Raw genomic sequence first — 25,018 nt, forward strand, 5'->3', positions numbered from 1 at the left:
GAAAAGCTATTCAGGAGAAAGAAAAGCCAGAAATCTCCAGGTCCGGACAATGTTTCCCCCTCTACCCTCAAGCTGTGTCGAACAACTGACACCAGTCTACACTTCCTGCAAACCTGCACTGTCCCTGCCTGCTTCAAAGTCTCCACTATTGTTCCTGTACCCAAAAAGCCAAGGATTACTGGTCTTAATGACTACAGGCCTGTCACACTGACCTCTGTAATCATGAAGACTCGTGAAAGACTTGTGCTGGCCCACCTGAAAAATATTACAAACCCCCTGCTGGACCATCTTTCAAAGGTTGATGCCCACTTAAGTAATTTCTCCTGAAAATTATATTTGGATGTGTCAGATCAGACTGGAGGGATGTTTTAGTTTAGTTTATTGTCGTGTGAACCGAGAAACAGTGAAAAGCTTTTTGCTGTATGATATCCAGTCAGCAGAAAGACTATACATGATTACAATCGAGCTGTCCACAGTGTACAGATACAGGGTAAAATGAATAACGCATGTATGTTGACACAAAAGGACTGTCTCTCCAAAGCTGCTGCCTTCCTTCATGCATGTTTAATATACAAGGAACTCCCCACGCACCCAGCCAATGCTACAACCATTTGACTAATGGAAATTCCCCATTACAGGATTCACAAATCACTTGCCAAAAATATGAGACATTAATCAAATTTGCGACCTAGGAATTTATCTGGGGATAAAAGATAAATGGACAGATTTTTCAACTCGTGTTTCTTAAACACATGGACAGATAACACACTCACTCATATTGGGGAAATTTGCTGCATGAACGGTATTGCAGATCCAGTACGGATCGCAGACCCTTCCCCGCTCCCAATAACATGAGTATCACCTGTAAAAAAATTTGGGGAAGGGGAAACTCATAATGGTGTTCAGTAAATTGCATTGTCATTGTCTTTGAAAGTAGGGATATCGCTTTTGCTCCCTTCTTAACCAGAACTGAACCAGAACCTTAAACTTTGCCCAAAATGCTTTTTGTTCTCTTCCTCCAAAAAATAATTTGTACATTGCCAGAGTTGCAATTAGGCATTTTGCCAATTGTTTATATTGGAGTCATTTGAGAGATTGGAATGACTGCACATATTCCCGGACCTCACATTAACACAACTAATCTGCATTTACTGTAAATTTAAAATATTTTGATATAATTATCAAACCAACAAAAATGCATGTATATGCGTGTCATGCTGGCATCATTCCTGCATGTGGGTTTTATATAGGAAGTCTTTGCTGTAAGCAGGATTACTGCATTTTCAGAAAGGTAAAATTTGACAGTAGAAATTTTGCATATTTAACTGGTATTTTCTTTCCTAAGGACAAAATATTTGAGGATCAAAATCAAATTGATGATTCTGGCATGCATAGCGAATTGGTTTTGTTTTCTTATTAAATTCGTACATTAATCGCACGAGAGTTTCTTTTCTTTAATCTGTACTTCAGTTAAAAAAAATGTACATCAATAAGAGTATTGGGCTTCAGATCTGAGAATATTTTTTCACAAATAATTGTAGAGACATGAGAGGAATCTGGAGGGAAAAAAAAACTGCTGGAAGAACCCAGCAGGTTTCAAGCAATATCTGTGGAGACGAAAGGAATGGTTAACGTTTCAGATGGAGTTCTTATACCAGCACTGAGAGACGAGAGGGAAAATGGCCGATATATAGAAGTGAGATGGAGGGATGAGACAAAGGCTGGTAAACGATAGGTGAAAACAGATTTTGGGGTGGGTGTGGGTGGATTGAGGGGGAGGAAATGATAGACAGATAGAGATTAGCAGCAGAGGTAATGTTGAGCTATAGGGTGGAAACATAAGAAAAGAATGGCCAGGTACTGGAGGAGAAGGGTGATGACCAAGACTGAAGAAGGATCTCGACCCAAAACATCACCCTTTCCTTCTCTCCAGAGATGCTGCCTGTCCCACTGAGTTACTCCAGCATTTTGTGTTCATCTTTGGTGACAAAGACTGTTAGGTGATGGATGGAACGAGACAAAGGAGGGATAATGGGCAGATGGAACCAGATCTAACTATGTGATTAACATCATATCTTTTGGCTTTCCTTTAAGGTCTATCGAAGTCGCCAGTCATGGGTGACATGAAGACTCCAGATTTTGATGATCTTCTTGCTGCTTTTGACATTCCTGATCCAGATCTCGATGCCAAGGAGGCTATCCAGTCAAGCAGTGAGGAATCCGAAGCTCATCTGAAACAAGCAGGGATGGGTATAGACGAGCTGTCTATCCATCAAGCCATACCTGACGTTCCGGTGGTGAGTGTCATTGTTAAGAACACCAGTCGACAAGAATCCTTTGAATCTATTACGGAGAAGGATGGCCATCAGCTCGGACCAAACCTGCTTCAAAATGGGTTTCGAAATGCTGACATTACCTCTGATTCCAATAACTACAACAAAATGGTCAATGACTTCATCAATGGAGATACTTCCAGAAACTACTCGAGTAAATTTGACACACCAAGGTCAGAAGCCCTACCGACATTCAGTCAGTTTAGTCCCATTTCTAGCCCGGAGCCTGAAGAAGCCATGCCAAATGCTGGAATTGTGGATAATATTAAATCAGACAAAGGGCCTTACCTTGGTTCTGTCGGTTTGTATATTTCTAACAATAGTTCACTGATGAACAATGCAAGGGAACAGCCTGAACAAGATGTGACTGAGCTGAGCATGTTTGATGAATACTCCAAAAAGCGAGAGAAAGCAAATGAGATTAGAAACTGTAAAATGAATGAAGTCTCATTGGGACAAAAGGTGAATTCAACAACGACATCTGAAGAAGAGCAAGAGAACAAGGACTTTGACAAAAGCAATAATTTGTTTGACAACTTGGAGTCTTCATGTAACCTGCATAATAATAGTATGGAAGAGCCAAAGACTCTTGTCAGTGCTCCGGAATTGAGCATGTGCTCTTCTGTGCCCTCTCGTCAACGTCTAAAGTCAGCGCATTCAAAACTCACCTCTTGCTTAGCAGCGTTGGTAGCTCTTAATCCCAAAAAAATATCAGAGTTCCCAAAGGAGGAACACAAGGAGAATTCTAAAGAACCGTTGTTGGGTTTGAAGGAGAGTGTCCGAGGCAGTCCCAAAATGGCAAAGTCGCCAAAGAGTCCGAGAAGTCCCATGGAAGGAGTAAAGAAAATGGTGGGCAAGCAATCGGATAGCCCAAGGAGTGTATCCAGTGACTACAGCGGCAAAGGGTCTCCATATGTTGCAACGGGCTCGCCGCCAGCCATCCCGAGAGTACGGATCAAAACCATTAAAACATCTTCCGGTGAAATTACCAGGACTGTGACCAGGATAATGCCAGACTCTGAACAGAGCGAGTCGAGGAGTTCACCTGAACAGTCGGTGACTGAAATGGCTTTAAGTGAGGAATTGAGCTTAAGATCTAGCCCTCTGGCCCATGCTTCATTAGCGATGGAAAATGTAAAGAGGCCATTGTTATACAATAACATGGCTAATGCTGTCACCGCACCACCTAATACATCTGTCCGGGGTACTCCTCCCCTGATGTACGATGAAAACGTGAATGGCAACAGCAGCTTCAAAGCATTAGGTATAGCAAATATATCACCCGAGAGTGCGAGCAGTGCTATGTTGAAAGCAGCCAGCGTGGCCCAACTGCAGAAGCAGCTCGGGGCAAAGCAGCCGGCAAATCTCCCCAGCACGAATCTCCTACCGAAAGCTGTTCACTTGGCAAGCCTCAACTTGGTTCCACACAGCGTTGCTGCCACTGCCACTGCCACAGTCAGGTCCACTACTTTGCGACAGAGTAACCACAAGATTGCCACTCAGGTGGTCACAGTGCCGCTGGTACAGCAAATCAAGAACGTGGGCCCACAGAATGATGAGTCTCCTAGTTCCGCTCAGAACGTTGTGGTTGAAGCTTTTAACAAGCTGTTAAACGGTACTAACCCTGTGCCAATCTACGCTCCAAACCTTAAACCACCAGCTCACAGTAATGTGTCCATGCCAGCTCGTGGCTATCGCTGTTTAGAATGTGGCGATGCGTTTGCTCTGGAAAAGAGTTTATCACAGCACTATGAGCGGCGAAGTGTTCACATTGAGATGATGTGCAGCCACTGTTCCAAAGTTATTGTCTTCTTCAACAAATGCAGCTTGTTGCTGCACGCGCGGGAACACAAGGGCAAAGGTGCTGTAATGCAGTGCTCGCAGTTACAAATGAAGCCTATCCCATCCGACCAAATGTTTTCAACTACCCCAGTAACCTCTTCTGTGACGTCAGTTACTCTTGCCCAAGAGGAGACCTCTGGTGGTGGCCAGGACGATGGGAACTTGACTGTAATTGGAATGGGTAGCTCAGCTTTCAGTCATCCTGCAATGCCGCTGCACTGCGACTCACTCAGATTAATACGTCATGGGTTAAAATGTCTCGAATGCGATCAACAGTTCCAGGATTGTGCGAATCTTGCAGGTCACTACCAGAGGGTTACAGAAGATGCAGACACACTGGTGAGTACATTCAAATAACATTGGGGTTGCCGTGACTTATTCAAGATGGAACCTTTGTATTGAAATGTATCAATTTTTATAGTATACAGTGCCCTCAATAATGTTCGGGACGAAGATCAACCATTTATTTATTTCCCTCTGTACTTCACACTGAGATTTATAATTTAAAAATCACATGTGGTTAAAGTGCACATTATCAGATTTTAATAATGGCCATTTTCATACATTTTGGTTCACCATGTAGAAAGTACAGCAGTGTTTATACATGTGCACTTTAACCACATGTGATTTTTTTTTTCTTTAATTACAAATCTCAAATTGTGGAGTACAGAGGCAAATAAATAAATGATGGGTCTTGTTCCCAAACATTATGGAGGGCACTGTAACTTGCCTTGCATCAGTCATAACTAAATGTAAAATTATTTATAATCTGTCCAGCGTCAGAGGAGGAATCGACCTCTGCTTCAGTCTTGGTACAACCTTGCGACGTTTTTCAACTTTTCATTCCAGACAGCTGTTGATTTCCGTGAGGTTGTACCTTGTGCCTAAAATACGAGTTTCAATATGTTCATAAGCTATAAATTAGGCCATTCGACCCATCAAGTCTACTCTACCATTCACTCATGGCAAACATTCTTGTATCTACTCTGGTGCATTACATTTTTAGACTTGGGATCATTCCAATTTATGTCAAGTAATGTAGTAGTAGGCTGTGACCGGCACTAATGTAGAATTAATTGTATACAAAATTGACTCGGTGGAAGGAGTCAATGGGTGATAGTGTTTTCAGTTTGGATGCCTGTGAGCTGGGGTGTGCTGCTGGATCAATGCTGAGTCCCCTGTTGTTTGGCATATATGTTGACAATTTTGGATGAGAAAGAGATGGCATGATTAGTCATTTGCAGGCGGCACCAAAACTGGTGGTTTGGTGTTCAATAAAGAAGGTTGACTACGTTGTAACAGGATCTAGATCAACAGGAAAAGCAGGTAGACAATAGACAATAGGTGCAGGAGTAGGCCATTCGGCCCTTCGAACCAGCACCGCCATTCAATGTGATCGTGGCTGATCATCCCCAATCAGTACCCCGTTCCTGCCTTCTCACATATCCCCTGACTCCGCTATCTTTAAGAGCCCCATCTAGCTCTCTCTTGAAAGTATCCAAAGAACCGGCCTCCACCGCCCTCTGAGGCAGAGAATTCCACAGACTAGATAGAGGTAGAGAAGGCAAATGAAATTTAACTTGCACATGTACAAAGTGATGCATATTGGGCAGTTAAACCATGCAGGACATGCACTGTAAATGATATGGCCCTGGGGAATATTGTGGAACAGGGAGACCTACGGGCACAAATATACGGTTCCCTGAAAGTGGCTTCACGGGTAGACAAGGTGGTGATGAGGTCCAATTTGCACACTTGCATTCATCAGACAGTGCATTAAGTGCAAGTGTTGGTCATGTGAGACAGCACCTGGAATATTGTGCGTAGCTCTGGTCACCACACTAGAGGAAGGATGTGATTAAGCTGGAAAGGTTGCAGGAAAGACTCACAAGGATGTTAGCAGGTTCAGAGGCCTTGCATTGTAAGGAGAGATCTGATAGGCAAGGCTGTCTTCCTTGGAGCGAAGGAGGCTGAGGGGTGATTTACACAGGTTTATAAATTCACGTGGGACATAGCTAAGGTGGATGGACACGGTCTATTTTCCAGGGTGGGGAAATCTAAAACCAAAGGGCATAGCTTTAAGGTGAGAGGGGAAAGATTTAAAGGGCAGGTTTTTCCACACTGAACATAATAGATACATGGAACAAGCTGCCAGAGGAAGTGGTGGTGGGTGCAATTACAACACTTCAAAGGCATTGCGGAGGCTCATGTCCAGGAAAGGCACCAAACGCAGGCAAACGTGACCAGCTCAGTCAGACATCTTTGTGGTCATTGATGGGTTTGGCTGAAGAGCCTGTTTCCATGCACCATAACTCTGGCACTAATTGCTTTATAGCAGATTAAATCCTTATGATCTACAGATGGAGATTTTTATACCATCATTATACGCTAGATTTCAACCAATATTTCAAAATGTCACTATTCTCCAGTTACTCCAGCTTTTTGTGTGTATCTTCCACAGGTAAAATGCCGATATCTAAATCCAATTAATCCACATCATTTCTGGTATGATAGGACTCGTGTTTTCAAAATGTTCCTCAAATATTTTACCTCTCCTCATGACCTTTCTCAGCCACACATTATCTCTAGGCTAAAGTGTTGACTCGATTAAGTATTTGATCCATGTGATTACAAGGAACTGCAGACCCTGGTTTATACCAAAGATGGACACAAAATGCTGGAGTAACTCAGTGGGACAGGCAGCATCCCTGGGGAACATGGATAAGCGACATTTTGGGTCGGAGCCCCTCCTCAAACGCCTGTCCATTTTCTCCAGGGATGGTGCCTGACTCACTGAGCTACTGCGACATTTTATGTCTATTTTAAGCATTTCTTCCGGTAAGCTTTCCTGGAATCAGTTGTGCACAATAAAATACATTAGTCAGATCTAAAACATCTCCCTTGGCTTTGGGCTTTCTTGCTTACTAACCCTACCAAGCTGGTTCTCCGTATAACCCCGGCGTTATCTCCTGCCAAACAGTCCCATTACTTTCTTCCTTGTCAGTGACTGTAATTCAAAAGTACGGACGGTGGTGAACGGTCAAAAGAGCTGTTGGCAGTAACTACACTGGCAAATGCCACTCCTGCAGCTTCTGGACTTTTGCACTGTTTTCAGACTAAGGGGTTGCCCAATTGTAACAGACGTATGGAAATTCTTTCTGAAGGTTGTGACTCCTTTGAAATATATTCTCCTCGGAGATAGACTCACTAAATATATTCAAGGTCAAGATGAGTAGGTGTTTAGTATTTCGACATGTTGAAGAATGAATGCAATAGACAGGAAAATGGAACTGAGGTCACCATCAAGCAACCATAATGTTTATTGAATGCTGGAACACATTTGCAGGGGTCTCCAGTATATTCTTGTGCCAATTTTTCACATTAGATGATGTGCAGCTCTTCTTGGGAGCAAAGGATCGATGCAAAGGTATAGAAACATCGGTGCAGGAGTAGGCCATTCAGCCCTTCAAGCCAGCACCGCCATTCAATACGATCATGGATGATCATCTAAAATCAGTACCCAATTCCTGCTTTTCCCCATATCCCTTGATTCATTTAGTCCTAAGAGCTAAATATAACTCTCTCTTGAAAACATCCAGTGAAATGGCCTCCACTGCCTTCTGTGGCAGAGAATTCCACAGATTCACAACTCTCTGGGTGAAAAAATGTTTCCTCATCTCAGTCCTAAATAGCCTATCCCTTATTCTTAAACTGTGACCCCTGGTTCTGGACTCCCCCAACATTGGTTACTTTCAGTAGCCGATGTACAAGATCTCGTTGCACCTCCCCTTTTCCTAATCTGACACCATTGGGCTAATAATGGGATGCAGACCATCAGGCCCTGGGGATTTATCTGCCTTCAGTCCCAACAGTTTACCAAACACCATTTCCTGACTAATGTCGATTGCTCTGAGATGCTGGCTGCCTTTTCGAGGCGGTGACTTTTGCAGAGCCCATCGATGGTGGGGATGTCAGTACCAGTGATGGACTGGGCAGTTTTTACCACTTTTTACAATCTTCTTCGTTCCTGGCTGTTCGAGTTGCCAAACCAGGCAATTGGAATTGCAGCCAGTCAATATGCTGTAGAAGTTCAAGAGAGTATTTGTGGACACTCCGAATCTCCTCGATCTTCTAAGGAAGTAGAAGAGTTGTTGGGCTTTCATTATGATCGCATCAATGTGCCGGGACCAGGACAGATCTTCTGAGATAAGCATGTGCAGGAGTTTAAAGCTTTTGTCATTCTCCACCACCGTCCCGTCAATGAAGACTGGTTTGTGGTTCCTTGTCCTTCCTCTTCCAAAGTCCACAATCAGTTCCTTGGTCTCACGGACATTGAGAGCAAGGATGTTGTTCTGGCATCATTTGGTTAGTCGATCGGTCTCCCTCCTGTATCTGATCATTGTGATCTGTAATTTGTCTAACAACGGTTGGTTATTATGTCAATTGCCAGCAAAATATTTTCATAAATTCCGACCTGCCATCATTCTCACTGTAGCTCTAAATCACAATGAGTACAGGTCCACCACCGATTATGACAATAGACAATATGTGCAGGAGTAGGCCATTTGGCCCTTCGAGCCAGCACTGCCATTCAATGTGATCATGGCTGATCATCCCCAATCAGTACCCCGTTCATGCCTTCTCCCCATATTCCCTCTCAGCTATTTTTAAGAGCCCTATCTAGCTCTCTCTTGAAAGCATCCAGGGAACCTGCCTCCACCGCCCTCTGAGGCAGAGAATTCCACAGACTCAACACTCTCTATGAGAAAAAGTATTTCCTCATCCCCGTTCCACCCTTCGTTCCAGAGCCTTACCAAATTATCCGTTTTGCCAAACCAACAGAGGTCAGGGCCTTGTGAGTGCCGAGACATCCACCTGTAAAGTCAGCCACGAAAGTCGGCAATGGGAACAGATCTACCGGCTCCAGGGCTGGTCAGAGTTCCAGAGCCCCGGCCACAGGTGGCAAATTTGAACCACTAATCAGCTTCTGACATATCCCTACAATCCCCAAGTATATCAGTGTCTAGAATATCCCTCAAATCCCTAAATGTATCCCTCCAATCCCCAAGTAGTTCTTCCCCATCAAGGCACATAATTAGTTCAGAATATTCAAAAGCAATTTGCAGGCAAAGAAGATCTGATAAATGTGGTTTATGAATTATGGACAAACCAGTACAGGCGGAGACTGGTGGGATGAATGGGAATGGATTTGCTGCGGGGTTGCTGCGGGGTTTCAGGCATATTCTGTCAGATGGCAGCAAGGCATGCGCTGCTTTCACGCCCCTCTTTCCACCCCCTCCCCCGAGCCGCCACTCTGGGGCTGGGCCGAGCCAGGCAGAGATGGGAAGCGCTGGGCAGGCAGGCGTGCTCACCCTCTGTCTCAGTGGGACTGCTCTTCCCGTGCTGCTCACTATCCTGTCACAGCTGGTTGTGATCCTCTCCCACACACTGTTTATTCATTTATGACTTGGAACAATTCGTGTTGTGAACAGTTCTCAGGAACGGAGCCCCGTCTCAAACCAGGGATTGCCTGCATTTTGTTTGGCATCTTTCTATTAACATAATGTTAAATTTACCTTTACAATAGGAGCGTCTTTTCTGTAAATCAGAAAAAGAAAATCAATATCACACATGCACGCATGCACACACACGCACACATATTTTCTCCAGAGTTGCTGCCTGACCAGTTGAGTTACTCCAACATTTTGTGTCTATATATATATCTTGATCGTAGGTCTTGTGTGGATGCTTACAATTTACATAATTAATGTTAATATGCTGTTACTTACATTCTCACTAAAAAATTCGCACACAGATATGAATAAATACACTGCAACATTGAATGTAAGGAAAATAAAGTTCTCTTTTTTTAAAATTATTTTTATAAGAAGCAATTGTACAAGGATAAAACATTCGGCATCTAAAATTATACAATTATTGTACAGCTTCATTGTTAACCTTATAACCTGAAAATGAGAGAAAAGAAAAGAGAGAGAACAAGAGAGGGAAAAAGTGAGAAGTGAAAAGATAGCTCGAAAAAGCAGATAGAAAAGCCCCCTAGACTACCAAAGTAGCGTGGTTGAAAAGTGAGTAGAGATAAAAGAGAAAAAAGGAAAGAGGAGATATACCTGCCCCTCGTCACCCAGCACCCCACCCCCGGCCACCACACCCAACCCAGATTTGGATTTGTGTTGTGCCATACTATCCTTGTAAGAATTCGGTGAAGGATTTCTGTGTCTTGAAAAATTGATCTGGTTTTTCTGCCAAGTCAAGCCTAATATTTTCCAAATGTAGTGTCTCAGACATGTTTGTAATCCACATCTTCACTGTGAAAATAAAGTTCTCTTGAATAAATATAGAGTACTTGGTTAGGCCTGAAAGAAGGATGCTCCCATACATTTTGCTTATGATATACAAGAATCTTTAACACTGAGTGAACACTACGTTCAATGGTAACCTAAATCAGCGCAAACGTTTCCTAAACCTATACATTGGGTCTGATTAGTGGATGCAGCTTGTTTTCCCTCATCTACACAATAATAGTTTATTTGGAACCAAGTAAGATGATTTGTGAAAATTACTTGTAAAAAAGATTGAATTGGCTGTTGTTGCTGGATTGACAGAGGGTGAGACTTAACCTAATAGAGGTATATAAGATTATAAGGGGCATTGGTAAGATAAATGGTCACAATCCTTTTCTCAGCATGGGGAGTCGAAAAATAGGAGGTAAAGGTTTAAAGTGAGAGGAGAAAGATCTGAAGGGGATCTGAGGGGCAGGTTTTTTCACATAAATGCAATGCTTTTATTGAACAAGCTTCTTGGATATGGATTACAAAACTCTTTGTATATTCACAAATTCTGCATATGTAGTTAGAATCTGCATGAGCATATTTAGAATTTCCAGCTGTTTCCTCATGACACGGTAGAGGTGGTTGAAGCAGGTACAGCGACAATGTTTGAAGATACACCTGGAAGGTTCAGGTGTATCAGGAAAGATTCAGAGGAGTATTGGGCCAAATGCAGGCAAATGGGATTGGCACAGATAGGCATCTTGTTCAGCATGGAGGGATTGGGTCGAGGAGGCTGATTCTGTGCGAGAGAGGTAGATAACCTCAGGAAGGGTGCAGAACATAATGGCCCATTGTTGGCTGGGGAAGATGTGTTAACGAGAGGAATACAAGGATGCGAACAGTGGAACTAGTAGGGTGACTATGGTGGGGGCGAGGAAGGGAAGAGAATGCAGGAGTTACTTGAAATGAGAGAAATCATCGTCCATACTGTTGGGTTGTAAGCTGCCCAAGCGAAAAATTGGGTGCTGATCCTCCAATTTGCGTGTGGCCTCACACTTACAGTGAAGGACTGAAAGGTCAGTGTGGGAATGGGTTGATGACCACGAGAAGGATGGAGTCCGTAATGACCGGGGAAGGCCACAGGAATGGTAATATGACTATGTGATATGACAATGAAGAAATGGCATGTATTTTTGCAATATTTTAAACTCTGCATTTCTTTGCTTCTCTTTTTTTCTCTCCAAGACGTGTCGTATCTGCCAGATGATGCTGCCCAATAAATGTAGCTATGCTGCTCACCTCCGTATTCATACACACAAGTCCCCTTACTGCTGTCCGGAGTGCGGTGCAGTGTGTCGTTCAGCTTATTTCCAGACTCACGTCAAGGAGAACTGCCTACACTATGCACGGACAGTAGCGTATAGGTCAGTATGAAAAGGATTTTCAGAAATTGCTTTTCTGAAAAATAGCATTCAAATTAAAGCAATAAATACTTCAAAAATAGAAATATTAAGAAATTAAAGACAGTTTTACTCCCTGCAGATAGATTTTGCTAGTAATGTTCCAAGAAAATTGACACGGTGCGATAGAGTTGCTTCCTTACAGCACCAGAGACCCAGGTTCAACCCTAACGACAGGTGCTGTTCGCCCCGTGACCACGTGGGTTTTCCCCAGGGTGCTCCGGTTTCCTCCCACACTCCAAAAATATATAGGTTTGTAGGGTAATCGGCTTCCATAAAAATTGTCCCTAGTGTGTCGGATATTGCAAGTGTATGGGGATCGCTGGTCGGCAGTGGGCTGAAGGGCCTGTTTCCGCGCTGTATCTCTACACTAAATCTAAAATGCTAGCTCTAAAAGCTTTTCGCTGTACCTCAGTACACGCGTCGATAATAATCTTACACGCTATTTCAAAAAAAAAAAATTTGTTTTACCTCGGAGATATAAATGGTGCAGTGCACTAAAAGTGTTGGAAAATTTGCTCTTCTGCTTTCTAGTACACTTTAGAACTTACATCGCTGACGTAAAAAAAAAATACACTGGGAAAAAAACAGTGAAAGAGGTAGCATTTTTCTCAACTAATGTGCAACCAAGACTTTTGCCCAAATCATCACTACATTAAGTGATACTCCTTTTATCAGTGTTTGGCAGATCTGAGGTGAAAGTTAGTTGGTGTTTTGGGATCATCAGGCTCTGAATATCATTTATTTAAACAAGCAGAGAAGTGTGGCATAGTGCTAAAATAGGAACAGCACAATGGCGCAGCTAAATAGAACTGCCGCCTCATGCAGTGGCGGACTGGGTCTAAAAATATTGGTTGCCAGGAGACAAAGGGAACCCACTTGATATAGGGGGCCCACTTCATCAGGACACCCTGGCCAGTCCGCCACTGGCCTCATAAATCCAACAACCTGGGTTCGATCCTGACCTCTGGTCCTCTCTGTGTGGAATTTGCATATTCTCCCTGTGACCCCAAGATTGCGCAATGGAGATAAATTGGCCACTGTAAATTGTCCTTAGTGTGCAGGTAAGGGTTAAAATCTGGGGGAGTTGATGGGAACTTGGGGGAAGAATAAAATGGGAACAGTGTAGGAACAGTGTGAATGGACATTGGTGGGCTGAAGGGCCTGTCTCCATGTTATATGATTCTAAATAGAATATTATTCACTGCTAATTCTTGGATGTGGATTACACAAAGTGTTAGATATTCTAGGAATTTTGCATATTCATGTAGTTGGAATCCTTATGAGCTCAATTATAATTTCCAGCTGTTTCCTCATGGCAAAGAGGTTCACCTGAAAGGGGTAATTTGGCCAAATATTCTTGACTCCTGCAATCATACCTTTGAAAGGTGTTCAAAAGCCTTACATGGTGTTTTCAATAGTGCCATGGTGGCAACAAGGGAGACATTGTACTAGATTCTGATTATTCCACGATGTGGCAATAACCATCATAGTGAAGTTAGTTTTACTTTGTTTGAATTTATGTTTAAGAAATATTTGTTCCTTTTAGATTTTCCTCCTTATTTTGCCTATTTATTTTTTATAATTATATATTTTACTCCTGAAGACCGCGTGAGTTTTCTCCACCCATATTCCAAAGACGTGCGGGTTTGTAGATTAATTGGCTTCTGTACATTGTCCCTAGTGTGTAGGATAGAAGGTGATCACTGGTTGGCGTGAACTTGGAGGGCCGAAGGGCCTGTTTCCACGCTGTATCTCTCTAAACTCTATTTGAGTACGAGCCATTCTTATGATGTGTGGCTAAGCTGGGCTTCAAAGAGCAGAGGGGTGAAAAGCATCTGTTAGTGCCATCTATTTACCAATGAAAAGTTTGGGGTTTTTTTTAAACTTGAAATGGTCACAATGATTTGTACTGTTTCTTACATTTAGCTCTTTCTCCTTTGCACAGATGTACGCATTGTGGGGGCATCTTCAGCGATACAAACACAATCAAGACGCACATCCAAGTTTCCCACTCTGAATCTTTCCACAAATGCACAATTTGTCCGATGGCCTTCAAGTCTGCCCAGAGCGCCAGCTCCCATTACAGTTCTCAGCATCCTTTAACTAAACATCCGCCACCTGAGTAAGTTCAAGATACTTGCATGAACTTATCTGGATTAATAATAGGCTCAAATGGAAATACAAACTAGGAACTGCAGGTGCTGGTTTACATCGAAGATAGACACAAAATGCTGCAGTAACTCTAAGCCTAGACAGGCTACATCCCATTCCTTCTATCCACAAATGCTGCCTATCCCACTGAGTTACTCCAGCATTTTGTGTCTATCTTCTATATTGTTTGCTTACTTCAATGGATAATTTAAGGACACGCAATATTTGAACAGGATGGTCTAATTTAGCTATCAATTTATAAATAAATCATTCACCCAGTGTAAAACAAATGCCAACATCTGACGACTTCATTGTGAGGTGTGTTGCTCTCTGTGGATCTGGTTTCAATGGTGGAATCACTCTATAATCAATTATTTGATGTAAATGCAACCACAGTTGTGATTTTTCTGCTTTCTCCTAAGGTTTTCTTTCTAAGTTAATTGCACAATCAATTTGAAGGATTTGTGTTTTCTAGATAATTTATCCATCACTTTCTCTTGGACGTCAAAGCATGAAGAATATTATTCTGTGTGTGTGATGGGGTCCAGGGATGGAAAATGTTTTTAAGTGGCTAATAATGTCCACGAGCTGCATCTTAATTGCTCCTGGCCCTCAACTGAGCGTATCGACATAACTTGTTTAATCACACCAATTAATTACATGAAATAATTTACAATAGACAATCAATGATTGTCGGCAGGCAGGCGCGGGCACACCGCGACGCCCTGTGTCTCCCTTTCAAGGGAGATGCTAAAAATGCATTTCGTTGTCTCTGTACTGTACACTGACAATGACAATAAATTGAATCATTTCATTTCATTTCATTTCATTTCATGATCAACACATCTTTGCGATGTGGAATAAAACTGGAGCATGCGGGGGCATGCAAGCTCCACACAGTCAGCACCTAAGTTGGGATCAAACTCGGGTGCCTGGATGTGTAGGAAGGAACTGCAGATGCTATTTCAGTGTCAAAAGTCTGCGTCTGTCCGCCATAAATAGAGATGCTGCCTGATCCGCTGAGTTTCTCCAGCTTTTCGTGTCTATCTCAGGTGCTTGGAGCTTTTAGGAGGGCATCTGTAGTCACTTTCCATTGGGAAAAAAAAGGTTCTATTTGAACAGCTTTTCTGTTCTTCATACTAAAGTGAACAACCGTGCATTTATCATTGTCAACCATTTATTAAATTGTTACCCTTGACCTACCATGTGTCTTTGCAGACTCTGCTCTCCTCACAGCTTGTTTTCCCATCTATCTTCCTAGCATCAGCAAATTTGGCTACTGTACTTTCTATTTTCATCTACATTATTAACATAGGTGGTTAATAGTCAAACACTTATCCCTATTGTATGGTTCAAAGTAAACTATCTGCCTGACTGCTTTCTGTTAGTCCGACCTCTATCATGCTGCTGATATAGTAGATTGAATGCCATGAGCTCTTGCCTCATACAGTAACCTTTTATGTAAAGTTTTATCACATGCCGTTTGGAAATCCCAGTATATTACATAAACAGCTTTCCCGTACCCATCCTGCTTAATACATCCTCGGAGAGATCTCTAACAAATACGTTGGATACAATTTCTCTTCCATAGAGCAATTAAACTCTGCTTAGTTGACTTACAATTTTCCAAAGCCATTCATTTCTCATCGCTGTCAAGCTTGCTCCCTTCTTGAATAGGAATGTTTAAGCCACAAATTACTTTGTGCATTTAATCAATAATTATAATTAGAAACACAATGAAATGTGTTCCATTTCAAATATCTTTGGCATCATAATGCCCCTGTCCCGCTTAGGATACCTGAACGGAAACCTCTGGAGACTTTGCACCCCACGTAAGGTTTCCGTGCGGTTCCCAGAGGTTTTTGTCAGTCTCCCTACCTGCTTCCACTACCTGCAACCTCCGGCAACCACCCGCAACCTCCGGGAACCGCACGGAAACCTTGGGTGGGGCGCAAAGTCTCCAGAGGTTTCCATTCAGGTTTCCTAAGTGGGACAAGGGCATTAGGCAGCAACTCTACCGCTGTGTGCCACCCGGTCTCATATACAAGTTATTAATTTTTGTGTTTGGTCTTTTAAACTAATCAACAGACCTGAGTTGGACGATCAGCCATGATCATATTGAATGGAGATGCAGGCTCGAAGGGCAGAATGGCCTACTCCTGCACCTATTTTCTATGTTTCTATGTTTTACTGTCCCTGATTTAATGTGGACTCAACCATGCTGATGCACCTTGTTTCTTTGCCCCACTGTTTATTTATCTATCCTGCACTATCATTGGATCTTCTACAGACACGGGGTTGTATAATTGTGGATGCAGTGCTTTCTTCGGCACCTTTTGACCAGCCGGTATATAAAGCAAGTTTTGAGCTGTAGTGGCTAGGAAAATATTTGATTAATCAGCTGCCTCAGTTAAGTTTGCCCCCTTGTATTTACTGATGAGGAAGAATTCTACTGAAGGTTACACTGGTGGTGCAGCGGTAAAGTTGCTGCCTTACAGCACCAGAAATCCAGGTTCGATCCTGACTACGGGTGCTTATCTATACGTAGTTCGTACGTTCATCCCATGACCACATGGCTTTTCCCCAGGTGCTCCAATTTCCAGTCCACTCCAAAGACGTACAGATTTATAGGTTAATTTGGCTTTGGTAAAAATGATAAATTGTCCCTAGTGTGTAGGATAATCTTGGTGCACGGGGATCGTTGGTCAGCGTGGACTCAGTAGGCTTGCTTCCGCGCTGTACCTCTAAACTAAAATGTTTTGTTTTCCATCCTACATGTTCAAGTAATGAATATATCCCCTTGTCTCTCGTAACATCTGATGCTAAAGATAAATATCTGATTAATGGGAAAAAATGTTAATTTCCTAGTTGATGAAAATCCAAAATTCCATCGGTCTTATTACTTTTCTACTCTTTCACGTAACTTTTCAATGTGTTTTATTGCAAATTTTGTGAGCTGCCATATTTTAAAGCCAGTTAAAAACCAGTCACATTTACTGGAAGAGTTTAGAAATTTGATAGTGAACTCTTAACAGATTGCTGGGCACTTTTGCATGCCAAGAATCGATCAATCCAATTGCTTGATGCACCAACAGGGGTTCAAAGAACACCCAAGTTTTCAGTCTTTCAGTCTGAGGGAGCGATCCGACCTGAAACGTCACCCTTCCCTTTTTCTCCAGAGCTACTGCCTGACGCGCTGAGTTACTCCAGCACTTTCTGTCTATCTTCGGTATAAAGCAGCATCTGCTGTTCCTTCCTTCACACAAGTTAATAAACCTGGCAAGAAAAATCAAACGCATTCCTTGCTGCCTAATGATTCCATGTCCACTTTTCCCATGGGTGAATTAGTGGGAAAATAGTTTTTTTTGCAAATGCAACACATCACAGCAGCAGTTATCATCATCATTTAGGTGATTATCTCTCACTAATTTACATTTAACTGAATTTTACCTCTTTCACTGCTCTCTAGAGAGCTAAGGAGTTGGAGTTTTTAATATAAACAGAAATTAAAGAAAATGTGAGTTAGAAGAGAGTAAAGGAGGGAGCGGAGAAGTTATGTTGTTGGCAAGTGACCAAACAGGTTTGATCACTGGTCAATTGAAATGTTAGTGTTGCCTGACTGACAAATTTTCCAGTTATTAAATGGCACTTTTATTAATACCCCAATATATTTTATTAAGATTAATATAAGAAATGCTGTATAGGCAGGTAAGTTTAAATGCAGAGCGGGAAATAGGGCCCCGATGTGTGGGAGCTGTTAATGGGGAGAGAACACAGCAAACATGCCTGGTGAACCTCATGCCGAATCACTAGTGTGTCCACATTTTTGGAGAGTGGATTGTCAGAGTTTTTACATAAACGTTAGTTTATCTTTTCCTTGAATCTTCTTCTTTTACCACATATTCAAGTGCACATTAACATTTCTTGAGCCCGAGGGTGGCGAATCTGTGGAATTCCTTGTCACAGATGGCTGTGGAGGCCAAGTCATTGGGTGTTTTTAAAGTGAAGATTCATTGATAGGTTCTTGATTAGGAAGAGCGTCAAAGGTTACGGGGAGAAGGCAGGAGAATGGGGTTGAGAGGGCAAAATAGATCAGCCTTGATTGAACAATGGAGTAGACTTGATGGGCCAATGAACTAATTGTGCTCCTATGTCTTATGGTTTTATTTTTATTTTCAATTTATTTGCCAAACTTGGTAGAAGTATGATGGGGGACGGGAATCAGACACGTCTCTGGAAGAAGGCTAACAAATAGCAAAGATGTAGTCGGGAATGATATATGTAAGGACATTTAGAAGTGCACATTGTATTGTATTGTATTGTATTCAATTTATTGTCATTGTCTCAATTTGAGACAACGAAATGAATTTTCCTTACAGGCAGTATCGTTAAAAAAAAAATCACAAGAAAAATAATAAAAATAAATAATAAATAATAAATAAATAATAAAACATATTAAAAATAAAATTGAAATTGAATTAAAAATTTAGCACATCAGGGAGGTAAGACAATATTGTGGTAAAATGTTAACCTGCACATAGACTGGGCCTATCAAATTAATCTACATTACGTAGAGGATGAATTCCAGCTTTCTTCCCCCCCCCCCCCCCCCCCCCCGCCCACTATAATCAGTCTGAAGAAAGGTCTGACCCAAAACTTCACCTCTCTATGTTCTCCAGAGATGCTGCCTGACCCGCTGAGTTACTCCAGCACTTTGTGTCCATTTTTTATAAACCAGCATCAGCTGTACCTTGTGTCTGCAACTATAAACGTCACCCACTCCTCTCCAGAGATGTTGCCTGTTCCGCTGAGTTACTCCAGCTTTTTGTGCCTATCTTCGGTTTAAACCAGCATCTGCAGTTCAAGTTTACAGTTATTGTCACATGCACCAATTGGTACAGTGAAATTTGAGTTACCGTACAGCCATACGAATAAAAAAAGAACACAACACACGATAGAATTTAACATGGACATCCCCCCACACAGCAGAACCAACGTTTCCCACTGTGAGGGAAGTCATCTTCCTCTTTGTTCATCGGTGGTCGGGGCCTCCCGAGCCCTCTGCAGTCGCCGCTACGGATGGCCCGATGTTCAGGCCCTCGCGCCGGGATGATCGAAACTCCAACGTCGGAACGGAAGAACATTCTCAGCGGCTTAGAGTTCCGAATCAGCCACTTCGTCCTTCCTACTTCTATAATATCTGTGTTGGATTTCTGGATCAATCTGTTGAAAAGCAGCTTATTATCAGTTCTTTTGCAGGGCAACAAGAAAGTGCAAAGCAATAATCTTGTATAAGTAGTTCCCCCATAATGTCACTGGGGTTAGACTTGGAAATGTAATACGGTGTTACTTGGCCTCATACCTTTGGCTATGGTATCATTACTTTTAATTAGATAACAGATTTAAAGTTCTTCAAAGTGTTTTAACAAAGTATTAAAGTTCTCTGTCTTGGACAACAGCTCCATTTGCTTTGAAATCTTTTAAAGAATTTATCATCTTGTATTTACATTTATTGTTAAGTTGTAATCACTAGCGGAATGCTAATATCAAATATTTTCTCATTTTGCAGAGTTATCTTCAAGTGCTCAATGTGTGAAACTGTATTCAACCAGCAAGCCTTGCTACGCAATCACTTCGAGCAGCACAAAAACAAATTAAGAATGTGTGTTTACAAGTGTCCAGTGTGCAAACTGGTGTACCTGCACAAACAGTTGATGATGGAACACTTCAAGGTAAGTCCAGTGGTTTTGCCTTTACTTGTGGCTTTCAACCAAATCGAGATTATCAACAGCCCAGATGAAGCCCAAAGCACCGGCTGTCCATTTCCCTCTACCAGTGGCGCAGTGGTAGAGTAGCTGCCTTACAGCTCCACAGACTCGAGTTCGACCCTGGCTTTAGCTCCTGACTCCAGTATCTGCACTCTCTCGTGTCTCCATCTTATCCGCAGGCCTTATGGTTTGTGATGTATATGTGATAATGAGAGAAGGAAAATAATGAAGGTACAGGCATGTTGTTGCTTCTACTCATTTTGAGAATACCTTGTGAATTATAAGAGAGCTTCAGTTCGTTAAAGAGTAACCTGCAACCCAACAGTGATCAGTTCAAGTTTATTGTCATGTGTCCCTGATAGGACAATGAAATTCTTGCTTTGCTTCAACACACAGAACATAATAGGCATTGACTACAAAACACGTGAATAAATAAACTGATAACAAATAATGGGTTATTCATGTTCAGAGTTTTGTCCGAGCCAGGTTTAATAGCCTGATGGCTGTGGGGAAGTAGCTATTCCTGAACCTGGTCGTTGCAGTCTTCAGGCTCCTGTACCTTCTACCTGAAGGTAACAGGGAGATGAGTGTGTGGCCAGGATGGTGTGGGTTTTTGATATTACTGCCAGCCTTTTTGAGGCAGCGACTTCGATAAATCCCCTCGATGGAAGGAAGGTCAGAGTCGATGATGGACTGGGCAGTGTTTACTACTTTTTATAGTCTCTCCAGGGCGGTCAAGTTGCCAAACCAAGCCACAATGCAACCGGTCAGCATGCTCTTTACTGTGCACCTGTAGAAGTTGGATCAGGAAGGCATTTATGAGCAGTCATTAATAAAACAGCTTTTTGAGAAGTGGCAGGATGTTCAATATTTTGAGGGAAGATTGGATGATAGTTCGTTGTAAAATTGAATTAGCAGTATTTTTTCATTTATTTCTCAAGATGTGTCTTTTGCTCACTAGCGTTATTTCCCCTGACAGGAGTGGCCTGCTGAACCTTATCAGAGTTGACTACATTGCCGTGATTCTGGAGTCTGTGATGCTTTACTCACCTCATCAATCTATGTGCAGTTGGCACATTAGCCACACATATATTTACCAAAAGCAGAAGGTAGACAAAAATGCTGGAGAAACTCAGCGAGTGAGGCAGCATCTATGGAGCGATGGAATAGGTGACATTTTGGGTCGAGACCCTTTTTCAGTCAGAAGAAGGTCCTTTAATTTAGTTTAGAGATACAGCGTTGAAACAGGACCGTCAGCCCACCAAGTCCACGCCGACCATCAATCACCTGTAAACCAGCATCTACCACAACCAGAGAGCTGTGCTGAACTATTATCCACCTCATTGGTGACCCTCGGACTATCCTTGGTCAGACTTTGCTGGCTTTACCTTCCACTAAACGTTATTCCCTTATCATGTATCGATACACTAGAAGTGGATTGTAATCGTGTGTTGTCTTTTTGTTGACTGGGGAGCACGCAACAAAAGCTTTTCACTGTACCTCAGTACACGTGACAATAATCTAAACTGAAATGGAGCAGTTCTTTGTTTCTACAAATACACGAGGTCTGACGTAAAGATGTGGAGAAAAGGAGAGAGTGGGTTGCTCTTTCAAAACCTGAATGCCAGAACTTTGAGAGAGGAGGTTGTTTGCCCTTGAATCTGCTTTAGAGTTTAGAGATGCAGTGTGGGAACTGGCCCTTCAGCCCATCGAATCCCCGCCCACCATCGATCACCCATAATAATAATAATCTTATTTATATAGCACATTTTTAGTCAACTTGCATTGACCCCAAAGTGCTTCACATAATTAAATTACATTTACACACAGGCAAATGAAGTGTTTTGCCCCAAGGACACAACGACAGTATGCACTCCAAGCGGGATTCGAACCGGCTACCTTCCGGTCGCCAGCCGAACACTTAGCCCATTGTGCCATCTGTCGTCCCATACACTATTCTATGTTGTGCCACAGTCACAGGAAGGACGTACAAACTCTGCACAGACAGCACCCAAGGTCAGGATCGAACCCTGGTCTCCAGCATTGTGAGACAGCAATTCTACTACTGTGCCAGTGCTGCCTTCCTTTTTACTAAATTTTACTCTGGCCACGATTTCCTGTCTCTATAACATTATCAGCCACACGTGCAATGTGGGCATCATGAGCAACCATGCTTTGGCCCTCGGCTCTGGAATTCCTTCTGATCCTTATCCTCTCAGCAAGGTCCCAGTTCCCATGAAAATTAACATCATTGTGTGCAACAAGGCTGCCCACTTTGTGCATGGGTTTGCCAACGTTACAAAGAATCATGCTTCTACTTGCATTTGAATTCCCTCCCCCACCCAGCATTTGAAATAGCACAAATGCATGCGGAATAGTGCAACCTCTCGCACACATCCTGCCTTATTTCACACATTAATGGAATCATGTATGCAATTCTTTGATGACTTTTTCCATATTTGCCACCACTCTTTTCAGGTGTGAAACTCTCCCAAGTGATGACAACAACAGTGTCGTTAAATTCATCATCGAACAAAGAACAGAATAGAGCTGTACAGCGCAGGAACTGGCCCTTCACCCCACAATGTTTGTGCCAAACATGATGCCAATTTAAATTGAGGGGCTCATCTACCTGTACATAGATCCATTGTTCCCGATGTATAGTCCCAAGGGGTACACTTCCATGTGGAAATCCTTTAAAAGAACTTTCTTAAACATCACTATCATCTCTGGAACTCCTCACACACCAGTTGAGGCCAGTTCATTGGCTATATTTAACGTTCCTGGCCCCCATGTGGCTAAGGGGATCAGGGGGTTGACATGGTAGGTACGGGATACTGAGTTCGGATTGTCTATTGAATGGGGGGGGGTTGCGAATCTCAGAATTCTATGTTTCTATGTTCTAAAAACACAAAGCTTTGTGACTGGCATTCCGAGCTCTGGGGTGTGAAGGCTAAATTGCCGACAAGACGCTTGAGTGTCTCTCTTCTTGCAGCTGAAACCCTCAAATCCAGGTACTGTTCTAGTAAACCTCCTCTGCGCACACGCCAAAACCTCCACATCCTTCCTGTACTAGGGCGACCAGAACTGCACGCAATACTCCAAATGCGCCCGAAACAACGTCTTGTAGAGCTACATCAGTGAGGACTTTCAACCACATTCTCTGATGAAAATCACAGATTATTGTGCGCTCATGAAAGAAACGGTTTTTACAACCTCGATAGTTCCGAAACCATGCCCACATTGGCAAATTACTCCAAAACTATATTCATAACCATTATGCTGGATGACAGCTTATTCTAGACTGCTCACCGCAAGACACTTCCTGCAGTTATTTAAGGCTCTGGTGATACGATAGCTGGAATATTGTGTACGTCTTTCTCTAGTTTAACAGAGGATATACGTGAGGGAGTAAATGGTTTACCGGATTCCTGTAATTAAGGCCAGTTTTATGATTATCCTATGAAGGGAATTAAGCAGACAGGATCAATGCTCTCTGGAATTTAATCAATTTGTGGGTCGGCAGACAAGAACATAAACTAGAAGTTTACACCATGCTGCTTTAGGGGACCTGCTCTGATTTAGTTTAGAAATGCAGCATGGAAACAGTGATCCCCGCACACAAACACTATCCTACACACACTAGGGACAACTTCCATTTATACCAAGCCAATTAACCTACAAATCTGTGCATCTTTGGAGTGTGGGAGAAAACCGAAGAGCTCAGAGAAAGCCACGCGGTCACGGGGAGAACGTACAAACTCCATACAGACAAGCACCCGTAGTCGGAATCAAACCCAGGTCTCTGGTGTTGCAGCAACTCTACCGCTGCACCACCATACCACCCTATTCAAGAAGATATGCAAGAAGATCTGCTTGTGGCTTCATTCTACCATTCCACTGCAAATGCTCTTAAAGATGTGCTCACTTTGAAGACGTTCTGGAGCTCTGTGAGTCCCTCTCACTGTTGTCCCTTTTGTCATTTCAACTGCTACTCAACAACGTACTAACCAAGACCTGGTACAAACATTATTTTTAGATTTGACAAGATAGATACTGGATTGTCTAGAATGAACAGTCGCAGTCTCTGAATAAGATAAACCCTAAACGTTTGTGAGTCTCTGGCATTTCAAGCTCAAGTTGTGAAGACTAAGTTGTCGACAGAGATTGACAGATTTTTTGGATAATAAGGTTCAAGGGATACGGGTTAGTGCAAGAAGTGGCACTGAGGTAAAAGATTTTGTCTGATCTTCATGAATGTCACAGCTACTGCCTTACAGTGCCAGAGGTCCGGGTTCGATCCACGCTACGGGTGCTGTTCTGTATGGAGTTCGTATGTTCTCCCCGTGACCTGTGTGGGTTTTCGCCGAGATATTCAGTTTCTCGGTTTCACTCCAAAGACGAGCATGTTTGTAGGTTAATTGGCATGGTGTAAATGTAAAGAAATTGTGTGTGTGTGTGTGTGTGTGTGTGTGTGTGTGTGTGTGTGTGTGTGTGTGTGTGTGTGTTGTGTGTGTGTGTGTGTGTGTGTGTGTGTGTGTGTGTGTGTGTGTGTGTGTGTGTGTGTGTGTGTGTGTGTGTGTGTGTGTGTGTGTGTGTGTGTGTGTGTGTGTGTGTGTGTGTGTGTGTGTGTGTGTGTGTGTGTGTGTGTGTGTGTGTGTGTGTTAGTTATTGTTAATGTGCAGGGATTGTTGGACGGTGCGGACTCAGTGGGCCTAAGTGCCTGCTTCCACCCTGTATCTCTCAACTAAAGTGATTTTGAAGCACCTGTAATTGGGAATATACTTACCATTATGTAAAGGAACCCCACAGTCGTGGGTTGCGAGTGATAATATGGACTGCTCTCTAATGCCAGATTTCATAAAATAACCCGATAGTCCATGTGACATTATAGCATGCATGAAGATTATCTGAAGAATTTTCAAGGATCACATGAGAATGGGACTTTATACAGCCGCATCAGATTACAGGAAGATGCGAGTGGCATTCATCTTGTGCTCTGTACAAACATTCTACTGCATGGACTAAAATTCTGCCCTGTGCCTACCATCAGTTAAATTAAATAGCTTCACTCTGCAGAATCTGAAATAATAGAGCTTTTGTAAATGTCCTAATTTAAAATTTGTTCAGTAGACATTTCATACTGCTTAAAATAGTTATTGCAACATATT

The 25,018-nt window shown here is 42.6% G+C and overlaps 1 protein-coding gene across 3 annotated transcripts in view; it reads left to right on the forward strand.

Annotated features, from left to right (window-relative positions):
* Nucleotides 1–25,018, forward strand: part of znf592 (zinc finger protein 592) — a 127,173-nt gene that overhangs the window by 81,477 nt on the left and 20,678 nt on the right. For all 3 annotated transcript variants that reach the window (XM_055662612.1, XM_055662614.1, XM_055662613.1), the window contains exons 3-6: nucleotides 2,095–4,514; nucleotides 11,711–11,889; nucleotides 13,874–14,050; nucleotides 19,649–19,811. In XM_055662612.1, the coding sequence (XP_055518587.1) occupies nucleotides 2,115–4,514; nucleotides 11,711–11,889; nucleotides 13,874–14,050; nucleotides 19,649–19,811 (2,919 nt within the window). In that variant the 5' untranslated portion in view covers nucleotides 2,095–2,114. The remainder of the gene's footprint in view (nucleotides 1–2,094; nucleotides 4,515–11,710; nucleotides 11,890–13,873; nucleotides 14,051–19,648; nucleotides 19,812–25,018) is intronic.

Source organism: Leucoraja erinacea, chromosome 36 (assembly GCF_028641065.1).
Source record: "Leucoraja erinacea ecotype New England chromosome 36, Leri_hhj_1, whole genome shotgun sequence".
NCBI classification, from domain to species: domain Eukaryota; kingdom Metazoa; phylum Chordata; class Chondrichthyes; order Rajiformes; family Rajidae; genus Leucoraja; species Leucoraja erinaceus.